Here is a 15,942-nt window from a genome sequence, read left to right as displayed (position 1 = left end):
ATGCCCACCCAACCGTTCATGTCTCCTAGTAGAATTATTCTTTCCCCATGTTCGCAGATGTTTATTGTGTCATTTAAAGTGTCCCAGAAGGCGTCTTTATTTAATTATAGTTATTTCACGATTTAATTATTAATCATATAATTTTTAAAAGACAAAATGTTTTTGAATATGTGAAACACGTTAAACACATAAAAATGTTCTTTTCTTCAACAAATCGTATTTTTTATCGGATTTTTTTTATATCGCCTTGAATGGATATTCAACGGCCTAAGTATATCGAATTTAACAAAAAATTTACTAACATGAGTCATTAAAAAATAATTTAACATTATTTAAAAACTATATGATTTAAGAACTACAAGATGTCTCTGTTCTTAATTTTCCAAAGAAAAAAAAAGAAAAAGTCAAAGTGGTATCGAACGAGATCCCACACGGAGGTCGTTGTATAATCTAGTTGACACGGATTGACAACTGCTACCGTTTACGTACTATGTACCTGAAGTTCCGAACGTTCAAATGCACGAAATGAAAAAAAAAAAAAATTTTTTTTTTTCTGAAATTAGCCCAGCGGAATTAGTTCAGCTAAGCACAGAATGTTCCGAATGACCACCTTTATACACTTTTTTATCCAATAAAAGATAGTGTTAATTTACCTTGTTATTGAAAAAGTTTTTTCAGGGAGATAAGAGCCGCTGGAAAGAATATTTAAAACCAACCCTAGTGTATAAAAATCAGAAAATCGTTGAAATGACCGCCTTTATACAGTTTTTTCGAGTTAAAAATACTTTTAATTTACCTTGTTATAGAACAAGTTTTTTCAGGGGGGTTAGAGCCGCCGGATTTACTGGTCCTATTTACTGGTACTAACAAAAAATTAAGAATAACAAGTTTGAATATCCTTTTTGGATCAACATTTTTTGTCTTTGTAACTTTCTTCGTGCCTGGTGTCGTCTTGTAAACAGATTAATTTTTTAATTATATTTTTACGATTCAAACAAAAACTGCGCGTCCCATACACAAACTATTGATGACAAATGTTTAGCTCTTTTTTGAAAGCACAACTTTTGTCTATTGACTTTTTCCGTAGCTTGTATCGATAGTCCACAAATTAAATTTTGTATTTTAAATGTTTTTTACGAATAAAACCGAATCTACGTGTCCTATAAAAAAGTGATTAATAACTAATTTGTAAATCTTTTTCGCGTGCACAACTTTTGTTGATTCATTTTTTGTTATATCTTGAATAGTTTGACCACAAACTGTAATTTTTAATTTATAGTTATTTTTTGTGCGGTAAAATTTGGAATTTTTGATTTCTTTAGAAAATTCAAAAAGTTCTTTTGATAATCTTCTACGACTTTCAAGAAGCAACTTAGATTGAACGATGAAGTTTTTTTAAAAACTATTGCTTTTGAAAATGAGCGAAGACTACGCAGGGTAGAAACAGTCTAATTTACTTTCCAAAAAGTGAAAAAGTTACATATTTAAACAGAAAAAGTGACTAATTTTTTTTTGTATTTAAAATAATTCAACGAAATTTATAAGAATTCAGCAGATAAAGTCAAATTTGTGATTTCAATCAATGAAATTTGTATTCCACCAAAACTAATTTTCTATACAAAAAATTAATGTTTAATACCAATTGATTTCTAACCAAAAATAATTTGAATTTTCTACAAAATAGTTAAATTTACAGAAAAGAAATTTTTGCACAAAAAAAAACAAAAAAAAAACTCAAATGTTAACAAATTAATTCCACTTTCAACTGTAAAAGATGGAAAAAAATCGTTAAAATTCTTTGAAATCGCTTTAAATTACTGAAATGAATTGAAATTTCCTTGGAATGTTTTAAAATACTCTAAAATAAAAATTTTTTAAATATTTTTTCCGGCGGCTCTTACCCCCCTGAAAAAACTTGTTCTATAACAAGGTAAATTAAAAGTATTTTTAACTCGAAAAAAACTGTATAAAGACGTTCATTTTGACGATTTTCTGATTTTTATACACAAGGGGTGGTTTTAAATATTCTTTCCGGCGGCTCTTACCCCCCTGAAAAAACTTGTTCTATAACAAGGTAAATTACAAGTATTTTTAACTCGAAAAAAACTGTATAAAGGCGTTCATTTTGACGATTTTCTGATTTTCATACACTAGGGGCGGTTTTAAATATTCTTTCCGGCGGCTCTTACCCCCCTAAAAAAACTTGTTCTATACCAAGGTAAATTAATACTATCTTTTATTGGATAAAAAAGTATAGAAAGGCGGTCATTCGGCACTTTCTGTGTGGCCCCTATCCGCATTACATTTTAGGGTGTTTTACCCTTAAAAATTTTTTTTTGGAAAGATTTTTTCGTATAATACTCACTTTTATGCTTAGCTGAACTAATTCCGCTAGGCTAATTACAGAAAAAAAATATTTCTTTTTTTTTCATCTCATTCATTTGAACGTTCGGAACTTCAGGTACATTTACGCACTACCAGTTCCTCGTTCACAAGTAACTTATGGTGTATAAATTACAGTATCAAGTTAAGGGTTCGTCCATATATTACGTAAGACGTTTTTCTTTTGTTTGAATAAAGACGAGCCTAAAATTGCTGTGAAGTTGAGAAGGACACAACGATATAAAAAAAAGAAAAACGTCTTACGTAATATATGGATGATCCCTAAGTTAAATAACGAAATAACTTTGCAACCTGGATCTGTTGTAACGAAGATACATAATTATTTTGCGAATACTAGTCATCACTTTAAACAAAAAGTACGCGAAAATCAGGCTGCTGTTTCTGTCTTTTCATTCATCAAAATAATAAAATAAAATTATGTCCTCAAAATATACTTAAATATTCTGGGTGCTTCATCTTGTAGGTGATGAGCTCATTAAGAAGATTTAGATTGCGATTACTACGACCGGGTTACGCTAACGGGACTGTGCACTCCAGATCTCAAGGAATTAAAAAGCTGAATAATAATTAGTATGCGTAATTAATATTACTACAACCTAGATTTTCACATCTTATAATCCGATAATCAAGGCGTCCGTCGTGTCAGAACTGATAACGTTAATATAGTCTCTTGATTAATGTACTGAATAATAATTAAAGAACTCAAGTATTACTTAATCCTCTGAAATATTAATCATAAAAACAGTATTAAAAAAAAGATTTATATGGAGAAAGAATTAATATTGAATCAAGAAAATATAGTTACAAATACGGACGATACAATATTTTCTTGATATGAGAAAATATTGCTTACCTGAAGAAAATGTACTAGATTGAAGAAACTTTATTTTCTTCAACTAAGTATATTTTCTTTAAAAAATTTTTTTTTTTCGGTAATGGAAATATTAAGTCATCAGTATTCATACTGATATTTTCTTGATTCAATGCTAATTTTTTTCAGTGCAGTACATTTTTTAATTTGTCCACTGCTAGACTTTAATACTGCTGATAAGCTCCATGTATAGAATGATGAAGCACTCATAAAAATGCACTGCTTATCACACTTCTTTGGAATTTTTTAAAACAAAATCAATGAATATTAGCTACTTCTGCAAAACAAAATGAATCGAAATTGGAACGAATCTCTTCCAAGTGACTGGCCAAACTTATCAATAAACCGAATCTACATAAGCAATCGCCCTGAGACAAACGACACCAATTTAAACTGCAATAACAAGAGAAACAAAAGCTGATTTAGCAAAATGATCAGATGCAAAGAACTAAAAAGCAGCATTAATCCCTGTCCACTTTTGTGATAAAAAAAGGAAAAACAAGTCATATTTGTCTTCCCAGTTTAATTTTATTCAACTGCTCTTAAATGCATATGCATCCAATTTATTTTAAATTTTTTATCAGGAATGTTTCCGATGTAACAAAATAGAATTTAATCAATATTTTAAATATTAATGTTACACTTTAATCAGTTTTTGCGAGTAGCCAGAAAAATGAAAAATGATTAGACTAAATAAATAATTACTGTGTCCTGTGGCTACAAATTTAGGTTCATTGTTTTAATTATCCATTTAAAGTCAGTCTACTTAGAAAATTATACTTTGAAAACATTGACAATGAAATAGTCTTTGAAATAATAAATATTTTTAAATTTTACAATCTAAATATTCGATATTCAACAATTGAGGACACAGAAAATTTTTCCAACAAACGAATTAGAAAAGTGTGATTGAGTTATAGAAAAAAAGAGGGAATATTTTTCATCGCTTGAAGCACATGCTTCCTCAACTTTAGACGAAGATTTTACCTCAAATTTTCAGTATATAGATCCAATAGCAAAATAGTTTTTGAGCTGTTGCGTTACAATTTTCAAAAAGTTTCTAAATGTGGAAGAAACTTGCAAAATAAATTTAAAAAATGTCATTATACAGAAACCCTTCTGTCAAAATACAGTGAAACTCTTCTATAACTCTAATTTTGGGGCTGGCGATGGGTGGGAACTAACTCATTATAGCCCGCTCCGCTTTTGTTTGTTCACGCCTGAGTGCTTGTCTGAGTGACAACCGCAGACCCCGCGCAGCTCCTATTACACCTACCTGCGGCGCAGCGTCAATTCTCGGAAGGGCTATAGAAGGGAGGGCTATTGAAGGGTTTCACTTTATCAGGCTTCGATGTGCTTCATGACCGGATGGCGATAGTCGCCTTGGAAGGGCTGCAGTGCGCGAATATTCATTCAAGTATATTGCGCAATAGCATGCATTCCAATTGGAAAGGGTTCAGGCGCCTCTGACTGTTTACGTGTACATTCCCACGAATTCAGTCCACATATCAATCTTAAAAAACAAAACTATGGAAACCGAAATTATAACTATGTGGTAAATTAGGGTATTAGAGTTTAAAAAACATCAACATTAAACAAAGTACGATGCACTTTGATCTTTTTTTCTAATTTATGAAAAAAGCTAAAGATATGTAGAGAAAATCTGCATTAAAGTTTGATTGCTTTCAAATTCGGCTATTGCAAACAGTTTCATGGTCATTTTTTTTCAAATTTTTCTTCAAACTCCAATTTTTGAAGTAAGTTTATATAACAAATTCTTGACAAATAGACTTGCCAAGTAATGTCCTCGTGTACATTGCTTCCATCTAACTAGACGATCAACCGCATTCCCTTGCACTTAAAAATTTGCGTTATCTGATTGGTAAATAAACAGAACACCAGTTCTATTGAAACATTTGTACATATTTGAGGCTGCTTGACTAGTTGAAAGTCCAAGACTGGTGAAACAGGGCGATGCAACAGGTCGTGAGGAATTGATGCAGAAATTTACCTCATAGATCATGGAGCAATCGACCGGATATAAAAACGGTGAAAGATGACAAACGCCATCGCCATGTCCATAAATTCTTTATTAATCGACTTCCTCCTGCCATGCCTGGCAAATCAGACCAGCTGGCACATTGTTAGCTATACATATATCACTCCTCTTGAGAATGCACTCGCGACAAGAGGGCTGGGACTCTCTCTGGAATCAAGAAACGTCGTCGAGACTGCCAGCTGACGGCGATTCTAACCTCGAAGAAGTCGTAAATAATCGTTAAAAACGCTAACAATGCTTCAAAACAAGTATTCTTCATCATTCCTTGATGAGAAGATAAACTATTGATGGCGGAAAAAACAAGTCACCTCTAAGGAATTCGGAAAATATTTATCTGCTTCCTTATTTTAGAAATTTAAAAAACATTCCTGATGTGTAACGAAATACGTGACAAAATTCGTTCTTAAGAAATCGTCAAATTCGTTCTGAAGTGGCGGGCATGAGAAAAATTCGGTGAACGATGAATAACTTTTCCGATCAGTTTCTGAGAGTTCTGGAAATCTAAAATTATTTGAAATACACAGCCCGTGTGTGCCAGTGTTCCGGCATTTGGCAACAAAAAACTTGTCAACTATATTAACTATTTATTGCATATATTAACAATTAATTCATGTTTCACTGTGTCATTCATACTATAAATTAATAATAATTTCAATACTATAAAAAGTGTTAAGTTAACACTTTTTAAATTACTAGTGAAATTATTCTTATTTTGTCGTTTTTATTTCATAATTTATTTTTAAATTATTTAGTTTTTAATCATTGATTTATAATTTCTGATTTTAAATGAGCAGTCAAAACTGATAAATATTGAAAAATGGTTCTTAATTAAAAAAGTTTGAATTGAACGGGTTAAAAATGTAAATTTTTAAACTGGAACAATGTTTGAATAGGATTTACAATTAAATAAAAAAGTTTAATTATTATCAGTCTATTAATTTTTAACTTTAAAATCAATAAATTGTTCATTTATAGTTGATCAACTTGAAAAGTTTTTTTATCCCAAATATTGAAATTGTACACTAAAAAATAAATATTTAAATACAAAATTTCGGAGGTAAAAGGATTTAGAATTACGGATTGATGGTAAACTGAACGATTTCATAATTTTTGAGATATTTGAAGCAATTAGATAGATTTTTATTCCAAAAATACGTTAAATTCGAGGTTAAAAATTTAATTTATTGTCCTTTCCCTGGGTTTCTCGTCACCTCGTTCAGCAGCCCAATGTGTAAAATTCTAGATTTTAATACTGCTGCTGTATAAAGTTGATTTTACTACATTGATATGTATTAAACGGCAGACTTTTATTATGTTTTTAGTCACATTCGATATATTTTACTTAAGTACGTAAACTATGCCAGTCGTTCGAAAATAAAAATTGGAGTGCCGACTAATTAATGAATTTTTCAATTAAGTTTACTAATTTTTCTAGCATCTAATTAATATGAACGATGAAATTCCCATTCTCATAAATAAGTTAACAATAAGAGTAGGAAATTATGTTCCTGCTGTCCCGCAGACGCGTGTTCGATTCCTGACAGATTCTTCTATAACCCCATATTTTTTATTTCAGCTCTTGAAATATAATATTTCATGTGTAATGCGTGAAATTATAATTAGGATAAAAATATACATTCTATGTAAGTTATCTCTGTTTTTCTTTCCTTCCTTACTTCTGACATACAAAGCAGGATAAATATAGAAGACCCTCTATAAATCGGAATATTTTGTGCGTGTTGGAAACGGCGCAGAGACCTTGAAATTACCGAACTCCGACGTATTTTTCAACGTAGTGGTGGTCTGTGAAATATCACGTCTTCTACTTTATTTTCAATGGGCTCAAATTTCGGAAATTCTCAAGATCCCCGTTAAGTAAATTACTGCCCCGGTTAGTAATTTTTTATGAATTGTGTTTATTTTTCCTAGAAAAAGTTCTATAGTATTTATAAAAAAAGGAACTAAAATATATATAATGTAAATTGTAACAATTGATTTCAGACTTCAAAGCCCTAAATTCTCTCAAAAACAGAGAAAATTGGGCGATTTTTCAATAAAATAGGCGGATAAATTCTTCCAAATTTTAGACCCAAAAATATGACTTTTTAATAAAAACTTTTAACTTTCAACAAAACAATTCAATTTTTCATCAAATAGTAGAATTTGCAAACAAAAGATATGAAATATGGTCTAAAAATATTTTAAATCCAAAAGAACATTTTCTATCGAAGACGATAAATTTTCAACAAAATAATTGGATTTTCTAACAAAAATATGACTTTTTAGTAGAGTAATGGAATTTCCAACAAAATAGTAGAATTTGCAACCAAGAGATAAGCTCTGGAAAAAAATACTACAGTAAGGTTTTCAATTCAAAATAATGAACTTTCAACCATAAAGGATGATTTGTCAACAAAATAATATTTATTTTTTTGCAAAAAGAAGAAGTTTCAATGATTTTATCTCCAAAAGGATGAATGCTCAATATAACAGTTCAATTTTCAACCAAAAAGATGACTTTTTAACCAATCAGTTTAATTTTCAACAAAATAATAAGATTTTTACCAAATCGTAGAATTTTTAACCAAAATTCTGAATTCAAAATATAATAGTAGACTTTTCAATCAGAAACATTTGAATTTTTAACCAAGATTTGTGATTAAAAATATAATAGTTCCAGTATAATTATAATAGTTTTAGATTTGTTTTTAACCATATTGTTTTTAAGCATAATGAAAATAAAATTATTTAATAACACAATTGCATTTTGCAAGTAATTAAAAGTAAATTGAACTAGATAGACACTGACATTTTTTTAAATACGTAAACGAAATAACTAAACTTCCAAACTAGGAACTGTATTTTTTAATTCAAACTCTATTGAAACAATTCTGAACCATTCTTTTTATTCAATTATTTGAAAAAAAATTAATAATTTTGCTGGAAATCCCGACCAAAGAACAAATTGAAGGTAACATCTCGATTGGCCGGTAGCGTGGACACCTTGAATACGTTAAAATCAGTTCGTACACGTACTCACAAATATGACAATGGTCGAAAGAAATCTCGTTGGTGATAATCACAAATTGGCTAATTCTCACAAGCCCGAGTCTTCAAATACACACTAAGAAAATACTTTAGGAATTTTCAAAGAAATTCTGTAATATCCTCAGTCTTTTCTCATTATTGATTTCTACAGAATGACGAATCTCTGTCGCCCATCCTGAATTTTTCACTGACGTAAAAATCTTGTTATTAAACGTCAGCTTACACTTAAAATGGTCCACAAACACACTTAAGTATAGGAATCCGTGAAAATTCCCATGGAGATGATGTAGAACGGATATCGTTTAATTACATCAACCAGAATCCAGATAACGAGAAGTGCACATAACCTCAAAATTAAACTTTAGTCCTGTCCTCTTGAATAATGCAAGTTTCAAACCTCTGCATCGATATAAGGGATTAGATTAACTTCTCGGCGGTCGAAATTCCATTGCACTAGTACACACACCTAATAAACTAATAACAAAGCCAGTTCAACCGGGCATGTGGGAATCGATCCGTGGGTCTGTTTCACGGGCGATAAAGGCAAATTGGTAATCACAGTGCATTACAACGTTGCCTTTGCCACTAAAAACGAACACATATATACTTTTCTCTCCTGTCCAGAAAAGGTGCCAAGACGTTTTAGAGCAGCTCGAGAATCTACAAGAAATCGGCGATCCCACGGTTACGAGATACCGGGACAAATCATGCCATTTTTACAAGATTGTAAGAACGTTGGTGTCAATCACAAGGCCGTTATGCGACGGTTATGACCTTAATAAGTAACGAACATAGAGTAACACACACGACAGTTGCTAATGTGTCTGTCTGGCCGACCGTGTCGTGCTGCAGGAAGGGTGTGCGATGAAAAGCATGAAAAGTCCAGTACACGTAGGCTGTCAAGTAGAGACGTTGAGGCACTTGTCAAAAAAAAAAATAATAAAAAGTTGAACCTCGTTTGACAGGTGGGTGATTGTCATGCGAGCCACTTGCGAATCGAACATGAAGGACGTCTCGGAAAATTAAGGATCGAATGTAGGAGGTAAAATTTGCTGGCCAATCGGCAAAAAAAAAAGATTCGCATTGTTCACCATGAAGTACACCACGTACAGATGGCGTTCATTTTGAAGGAATTACGAAGCACATGGGGTTCCAGAGGGACCTAGGGGGTGATTCGCGAATGGGGAACCCTTCGGAAGGGACCAACAAGACGGGCAAGTCACGAGTGTTGTATAAATACCTCGATTTTCGACGAGCTCCGAAATCTCCTCCTTGTTGTCAGCCATCTTAGCACCAGTCACTGTTCACACTGTTCGCGGTCGATCGTAGCGCCACCTGTGGAATAATACGGGAAATGAGGATACGTCATGCCAGGTGTGTATTCGAGGGGTGGGTTAAAATGAGGGAAGGGTGGAATATTTAAGCAGGTGAATTTCTTTCTCTGAATATAATTTTTTGTTTCATGGCGATCAGGAGTTAACGAAAGAATTTAAAAAAAAAGATGAATAATTAGGCCGTGTCTAGGAACACAAAAATTCGGTGAACGTAGACTAGGGTGCAGAAATAGAGTTTTTTAATTTTGCAAAAGCTACCCCCTACATTTATTCCGTCTGGTGAAAAAATACTGTCAAAAACGTTCTTTTATTTTTTTTATTTGTCAAAGATTCCACTAGACCGTTTAAGGTCTAAAAATGAATTTGTTTAGTTCTTAATTTTTGTTCAATACAAATTTAAGACTATCATGTCAAAGATATCTTTGATAATTTGTTATAATATTCTCTATAAGAAATACATAAAAAATGTGTATATCTGGTTACAGAAAAAAATCTTGAATTTTTAAATACACATTTTTTATACTGTAAAAATTCCTATAGTACTTTGAAATGAATTTTTTCCTATCATTTGCTTGAACAAGATATGATTTATCGCATAAGATTTGCTTATGGATGTCATTGAATTTCTAATTCTTGAAAATAAGACTTCATATAAAATGATATGTAAAAATACATTTTAAAGCCAAAATTTATATTTTGAAATTGAAGATTTTTTTCTGTCATCCAAAATTAATATTTTAATATTATATATTATTTTAGAACAAGATATTTAAGTCCCATTTGTGAGACACAATTGTACTACAATTACAAAGTCTGTTGTTTCATAAAGTTTGGGACTTATTCTTGAATAATTATACAATACTTTTTAGGGGTAAAAGAATTTCTTAGCTTTACATATGTGTTTTTTGAAAATTGAAAAGGAAGAAAATTCAATTTTAGACCTAAAGCGGCCCATCGCAATCTGCAAAAATAAATTAAAATTTTTAGCAGTATTTTTAATATCAAAATGAAGAGTTTTAGAGGGCGACTTTTGCAAAATTCTGAATCATACCTTCTTTGGAGCACACTTGCTTAGAATAAATATTTTCGTTGTGCATCTATTATAGCGTCTAGAAAAAAAAATGGAAATCAAAAACATTCTAAGCTGAACATTTTTATTTTGCGTACTTTATAAGCTGTAAAAATTTAAATAGATCGATCAGTCTCCTGAGGTTCTGCGCAGTTCTGTAGGGATAAAATAAGCTTAGAAAATTCGTAATTCACAAAGTTTTACAAAAATCGCTAATATTAATTTGTTTGATAAACTAGATAATGCACCTAATATTCAAAATTCTCTGAAGATTTTCATATTTTTTCAAGGCCAACAACTCATTTTTACAATTTTTAAATGCGATAAAAGTTTCTATACGTGCCCAAAAAATTAGGATGCATTGCAAACCGTTTGAAAATTATTTGAGTATCTTTCAGTTTATATATATTAAATTTCTTTACCCAGGAAAGATTGAAAATACTCTAGTCTTAAAAGATTTTTAAAAATGGTGCTTTACTACTTTTGTATTCTTTATTTAATTCACGGATGGCTATTTTAATTGCTAAAATCTTCTAATTTTGTTAGGTAAATGTTCAAGTGTCACAACCCAAGTGCGAAGTCACATACGGCCCAGCATTGGCCCATAGCCGGCAAAAATATTGCCGAAGCTCGGCTGCCATCATCGCGCCAATAACGGAATGATAACTATGGCCTGCACTTGGCAGCCAAGGTTGGGCTGCCATTGTGGGCCCAACACTGGGTACCAATATCGGACCTACCTGGATGCCGGAGTTAATTCAAAAACTGATCAAAAATCCTTGAATTTTTCTTAGGACGCATCTGCTTTATCCATTTAACATTATACGACTGCATATCGTTCGGATATTATTTATAATTTCAAGAATTGAAACTTCATTTAAACATTTTGGTTAATTTTAGCGACTACTGCTATAGTCTAAATATATGACAAAAAAGGTATTTAAAAAATAAATGTTTATGTACTGCGAGTACTTTGAATATGAATATTAATGGTCCTGTTTAGATTGAATATACATATATTACATTTTGAACATTGTATTGCAAATCAAAATTCTAACGCTACGGGGTATCGAACCTATGTCTATATACTTAAATCTACCGCCTAGCAGTCGAGAGTGCTAACCACTTCGCTTAACCGACAAGTTGAAACACTGTGAAAAAGTCATCCTCATAAGGTACAGTTCAGAAAAGTTAATGTAAATGTAAAATACACGAACTGTTAACAGGAATATCAATACAAAAAATTTTTAATAAATATTTTAATAAGATTACAATTTTTCTTCGCGTAATATTTCGTTTTCTCCGCTGTAGGCTACTTTACAAGTTTTTGAAATGACAGGAAATGTAATTTTTCATAAACATTCGAAATTTTTAATGACAGAACTTAAAAATTTCATCATGAACTTTGACGATTTCTCATGAACAAAATTTTTATCTTTCGTGTAAGATTGGTTTTTAGGTGCTAAAAGTGAGACTTGGCGCAATAAAGTGCCGATGCTGGGCCAAGCATCGGTGGAGGATCAGGAAATATAAATAGCTAATATAGGCTGCCAGAACTGGCGCAACATTGGGCCGATTGAAATTCCGATATTGGCCCAATATCGTTAGCCGAATTTTGGCTGCCATAATTGGACCAACACTGGGACGTGTATTCAACTTCGGGAATTCGTACTTGGGTTTTTTTTAGGTTCTAAAAGTGAAACTTGGCGCAAAAAAGTGCTGATACTAGGCCAAGCATCGGTGGAGGATCGGCAAATATAAATAGCCAATATAGACTGCCAGCACTGGCTCAACATTGGACCGATTCAAATAAAACATGGTTTGTTGTGGTAAAAGTGACACTTGGCCCAGTAATGTGTCATCACTGGGCCAGACTTTGGCGGATCCTCGTGAAACATGGTTCCCCGTACTAAAAGTGAGACTTGGGGCAATAAAGTGCCGATACTGGGCCACGCATCGGTGGAGGATCCGCAAATATAAATAGCCAATATAGGCTTCCAGCACTGGTTCAACACTGGACCGATTAAAATGCCGATATTGGCCCAATATTTTTAGCCGACCTTTGGCTGCCAAAATTGGACCAACGCTGGGCCGTGTATTCAGCTCCGGCAATTCGCACTTGGGAAAATATCTATATGCTGGAAAAAATTGCAAGGTAGTGATCAATGCTTTCAAAAATTATTTCATTTTTTTGAGGTTTATAAAAATATAGATTTTGTTATAGAAAATTGAGAATATTGAAATTTTACAACGATATTGAAAAATGGGCATATTATGTACATTACTACCAAAATTAATATTAGCGATTTTTGCAAGACTCTGAGAATTGCGAATGAAATTTTGTTTTGCCCCGTGGGAATCAGGGGCGCCAACACCCCGGGGGTCCCAAAATTGGGACATATATTATGTAAATAAATTAACTAAAAATGCCTGAAAAATACGGGAAAATAATTAAGTGAAGAAAGTGAAATAAAACAGAACGTGCACAAATCCATAATTCGCACGATTAAATTCATATTTATCAACAGGTTCGCGAATATTACATATGAGAGCACCATTTCATCAGTATCTTTAAAATTTTAAAAGTATAAAAAAATGCTTCTAATATATCCCTTTGCTGTATGCCAGCATACATAAAACTGGTAAAAAAATTCCATTTGGAGAAAAAGTAGATCAAAGTTAAATAACCGATCATTTTTTTTTAAATTGGCAATTATAAGCAATGCAAGAACGTACCCTGGATATTTTTTTTCGATTACAACAAATATATCGTAGAAAAAGATTTATTAAAAAATGTTGCCTAAACATTTTTTATAAATCCAATACAAATTTGTCTAAGTTATCATCAGGCCAACCACGTGCTCATTTTTTACAATATTATAATAAGAAAAACAAATTGATGAATAAACGCTGTTTCTTAATGTTTTAAAAACATTGTAAGCTTTTCAAAAAATTCTAAAAAGACAATGATTTAATTGAGTAATATTTAAGATATTCTCGACCCATCCTTCCACCACTGTAAGAAATCTTTACAACTCAGTAGAAGTTTATACTCCTCGGGGTTAGTGCCGCTGAGTAGAACTTTAAGTAATTTTTGAATAACAGATAAAAATAAATGATTTAACTCCTAACAATTTGAGTGTTTGACATTTATGCGAAATAGTATATTAGAGTTTTAATTTTAAATTATTTGCAATGTAATTTAATCTCTTATACCTTTTTCCATTCAAATTGATGATTCCTTATTGTATAGAAAAATTATTATCTATTATTTATTTTTAAATTAAGCTAGAAGAAAGTCTTTTAATTTAACGTTTGAAATTTTGCCGTGCTATTCACGTATTTCAAGAATATATTTGTTACACAAGTGCCTGAGGAAATAAATGTGTTTTCACGTAGAAATTTATGATCACTGTTATCATTTTCAAAATGGCTCTTGTTTTTTTCGCTCATCATATTCTTTTTTCTTAAATAGAGGGAGGGGGGGGGGGGGGGGGGGGGGGGGGGGGGGTTGCCTGTCCGGAGTAGATCCGCCCGACCTGTTTCAAATAGAATTGGCGCCACTGGTGGGAATCTCAGAATAATAATCGATATATTTTAAATTGTACACAGGATATAAGGGACCCGAAATGGAACTTTCCGGTACTAAACTGTTTTTGATTTCCATTTTTTTCGATCCATCCTGGTGCTTACAATCTTACATACACACTTCGAAATAATTTGGAATTTTTGAAAATATATAATATAGATATAGATATATAATATAGATAATAAATATTTAAAGGCTTAAGATGAAAGAAGTTATTACTATGGGTTAGTTACTTGGATTTTTGGGGCACACTAGATTGCAGTATTTATTATATGTTCAAAGATTGCATAGGGATCATACTACTCAAAGGGATCCTCTTCCATCCGACTGTTGTTGCAAATAATTTTTAAGATTTGAAAAAACTTTTTTCTCTTAAATTATATCATACGATCTTACCAAGTAAAAAGGTGATTTGTGCATAATTAATTTTCAAAAATAATAATTAGGGTTCATTTTAGGGGTAGTTTGTAACCCATCAGTTGATCCCTTTTTTTACTTTTAACCGATTTTAATCAAAATTAATATGAAAATATTTTTGGGTACTTTAATGCCATATTTAACTTGGAAAATAAAAAAAATAAAAACGGTGAACATACAGCAAACATCATAGTGAAAATACCAAAAAACTTCCTTTCTGCACCTAAAAATAAGTTAATTCGATTGAAGTTAATCAATGAAAATTTTTTTATTTTATTATTTTACGATAAAAAGACATGAATTCCAAGAGGCCTTTTTTCATGAATCATTTATGTAGCATAATCTGCGAAGCTCAATCATTAAATTTGAAATCCTTGCCACTTCTAATGATTAGGAATTTATTTTGATTATGATTACCACGATTGCTAAAAGATATTGAATATGCTTTATTATTATTATTACACCATTAAGCCATTTCCCTTTCGGGGTAGGCGTGACTCACTCGGCAGGGGAAAGGAGTAGTGTGTGGAAGGGATAGAGATTTTTCAGATTGATCCAGAATTCTCGTGCTATTTAAGTAAATAACACGTTCGTTCCGCAACACGGCTCCGACCCAGGTTGCTGATCAATCTCTCTAGCAATCACCCCAAGCGAAGAACCTCACGAAGTCATTATGTAAGGTTCCCCACTTGGGTCCATTAATAGCCAAGGTCTTTGTTTCAGGCGTCATTCACTCTACTGACACTCTTTTTATTAACTATTTTCCGCATACTTCCCTGTCCTGGCATACTTCTCTAGCTTCTTTTATGTCCATACATTTTTTCATGCAGGCTCTCGTGTTTCTGTAACTTCTTATGTCTCTTCTAAGTAGGGTCTCATTCACACATTCTAACCATTCTTTCCGCGTTCTACCTCTGGGCACGCTGCCATTTACTTTACCTTGATACACTTGTTTCGTTAGTCGTTCATTTGGCATTCTCTCAACATGTCCGAACCATCTTAACCGATTTCTTTGCCATGTGTCTACTAGCGTCTCTTCTGACCACATTTTTTTAGAATTATCTCGTTACTTACTTTGTCCATTAGGGTTTTCCCGCTTATTATGCGCATGAATCTCATATCAATTGCGTTAATTTTACTCTTATCTTTTTC

General features: G+C 32.1%; 2 protein-coding genes across 6 annotated transcripts in view; one reads left to right on the top strand and one right to left on the bottom strand.

The window, feature by feature from the left end:
• LOC117170478 (MAP7 domain-containing protein 2) overlaps window positions 1-9,697 on the bottom strand; it is a 319,741-nt gene extending 310,044 nt beyond the window's left edge. For 2 of the 3 annotated variants that reach the window (XM_033357188.1, XM_033357193.1), the window contains exon 1: window positions 9,622-9,697. In XM_033357188.1, coding sequence (XP_033213079.1) covers window positions 9,622-9,667 — 46 coding nt within the window. In that variant the 5' untranslated portion in view covers window positions 9,668-9,697. The remainder of the gene's footprint in view (window positions 1-9,621) is intronic. The other variant, XM_033357183.1, reaches the window with a different exon arrangement.
• LOC117170480 (acetyl-CoA acetyltransferase, cytosolic) overlaps window positions 1-15,942 on the top strand; it is a 36,332-nt gene that overhangs the window by 11,626 nt on the left and 8,764 nt on the right. The window contains exon 1 of one of the 3 annotated variants that reach the window (XM_033357197.1): window positions 9,575-9,755. The exons of the other annotated variants lie outside the window; for them this stretch is intronic. The gene's annotated coding sequence lies outside the window, so the exon portion shown is untranslated. Of the gene's footprint in view, window positions 1-9,574; window positions 9,756-15,942 lie in introns of those variants that run through there. 3 annotated transcript variants of the gene reach the window in all.

Source organism: Belonocnema kinseyi, chromosome 4 (genome assembly GCF_010883055.1).
Source record: "Belonocnema kinseyi isolate 2016_QV_RU_SX_M_011 chromosome 4, B_treatae_v1, whole genome shotgun sequence".
Taxonomy (NCBI): domain Eukaryota; kingdom Metazoa; phylum Arthropoda; class Insecta; order Hymenoptera; family Cynipidae; genus Belonocnema; species Belonocnema kinseyi.
Note: the sequence above shows the minus strand (reverse complement) of the source record. Positions and strands in the feature narration are given on the sequence as shown.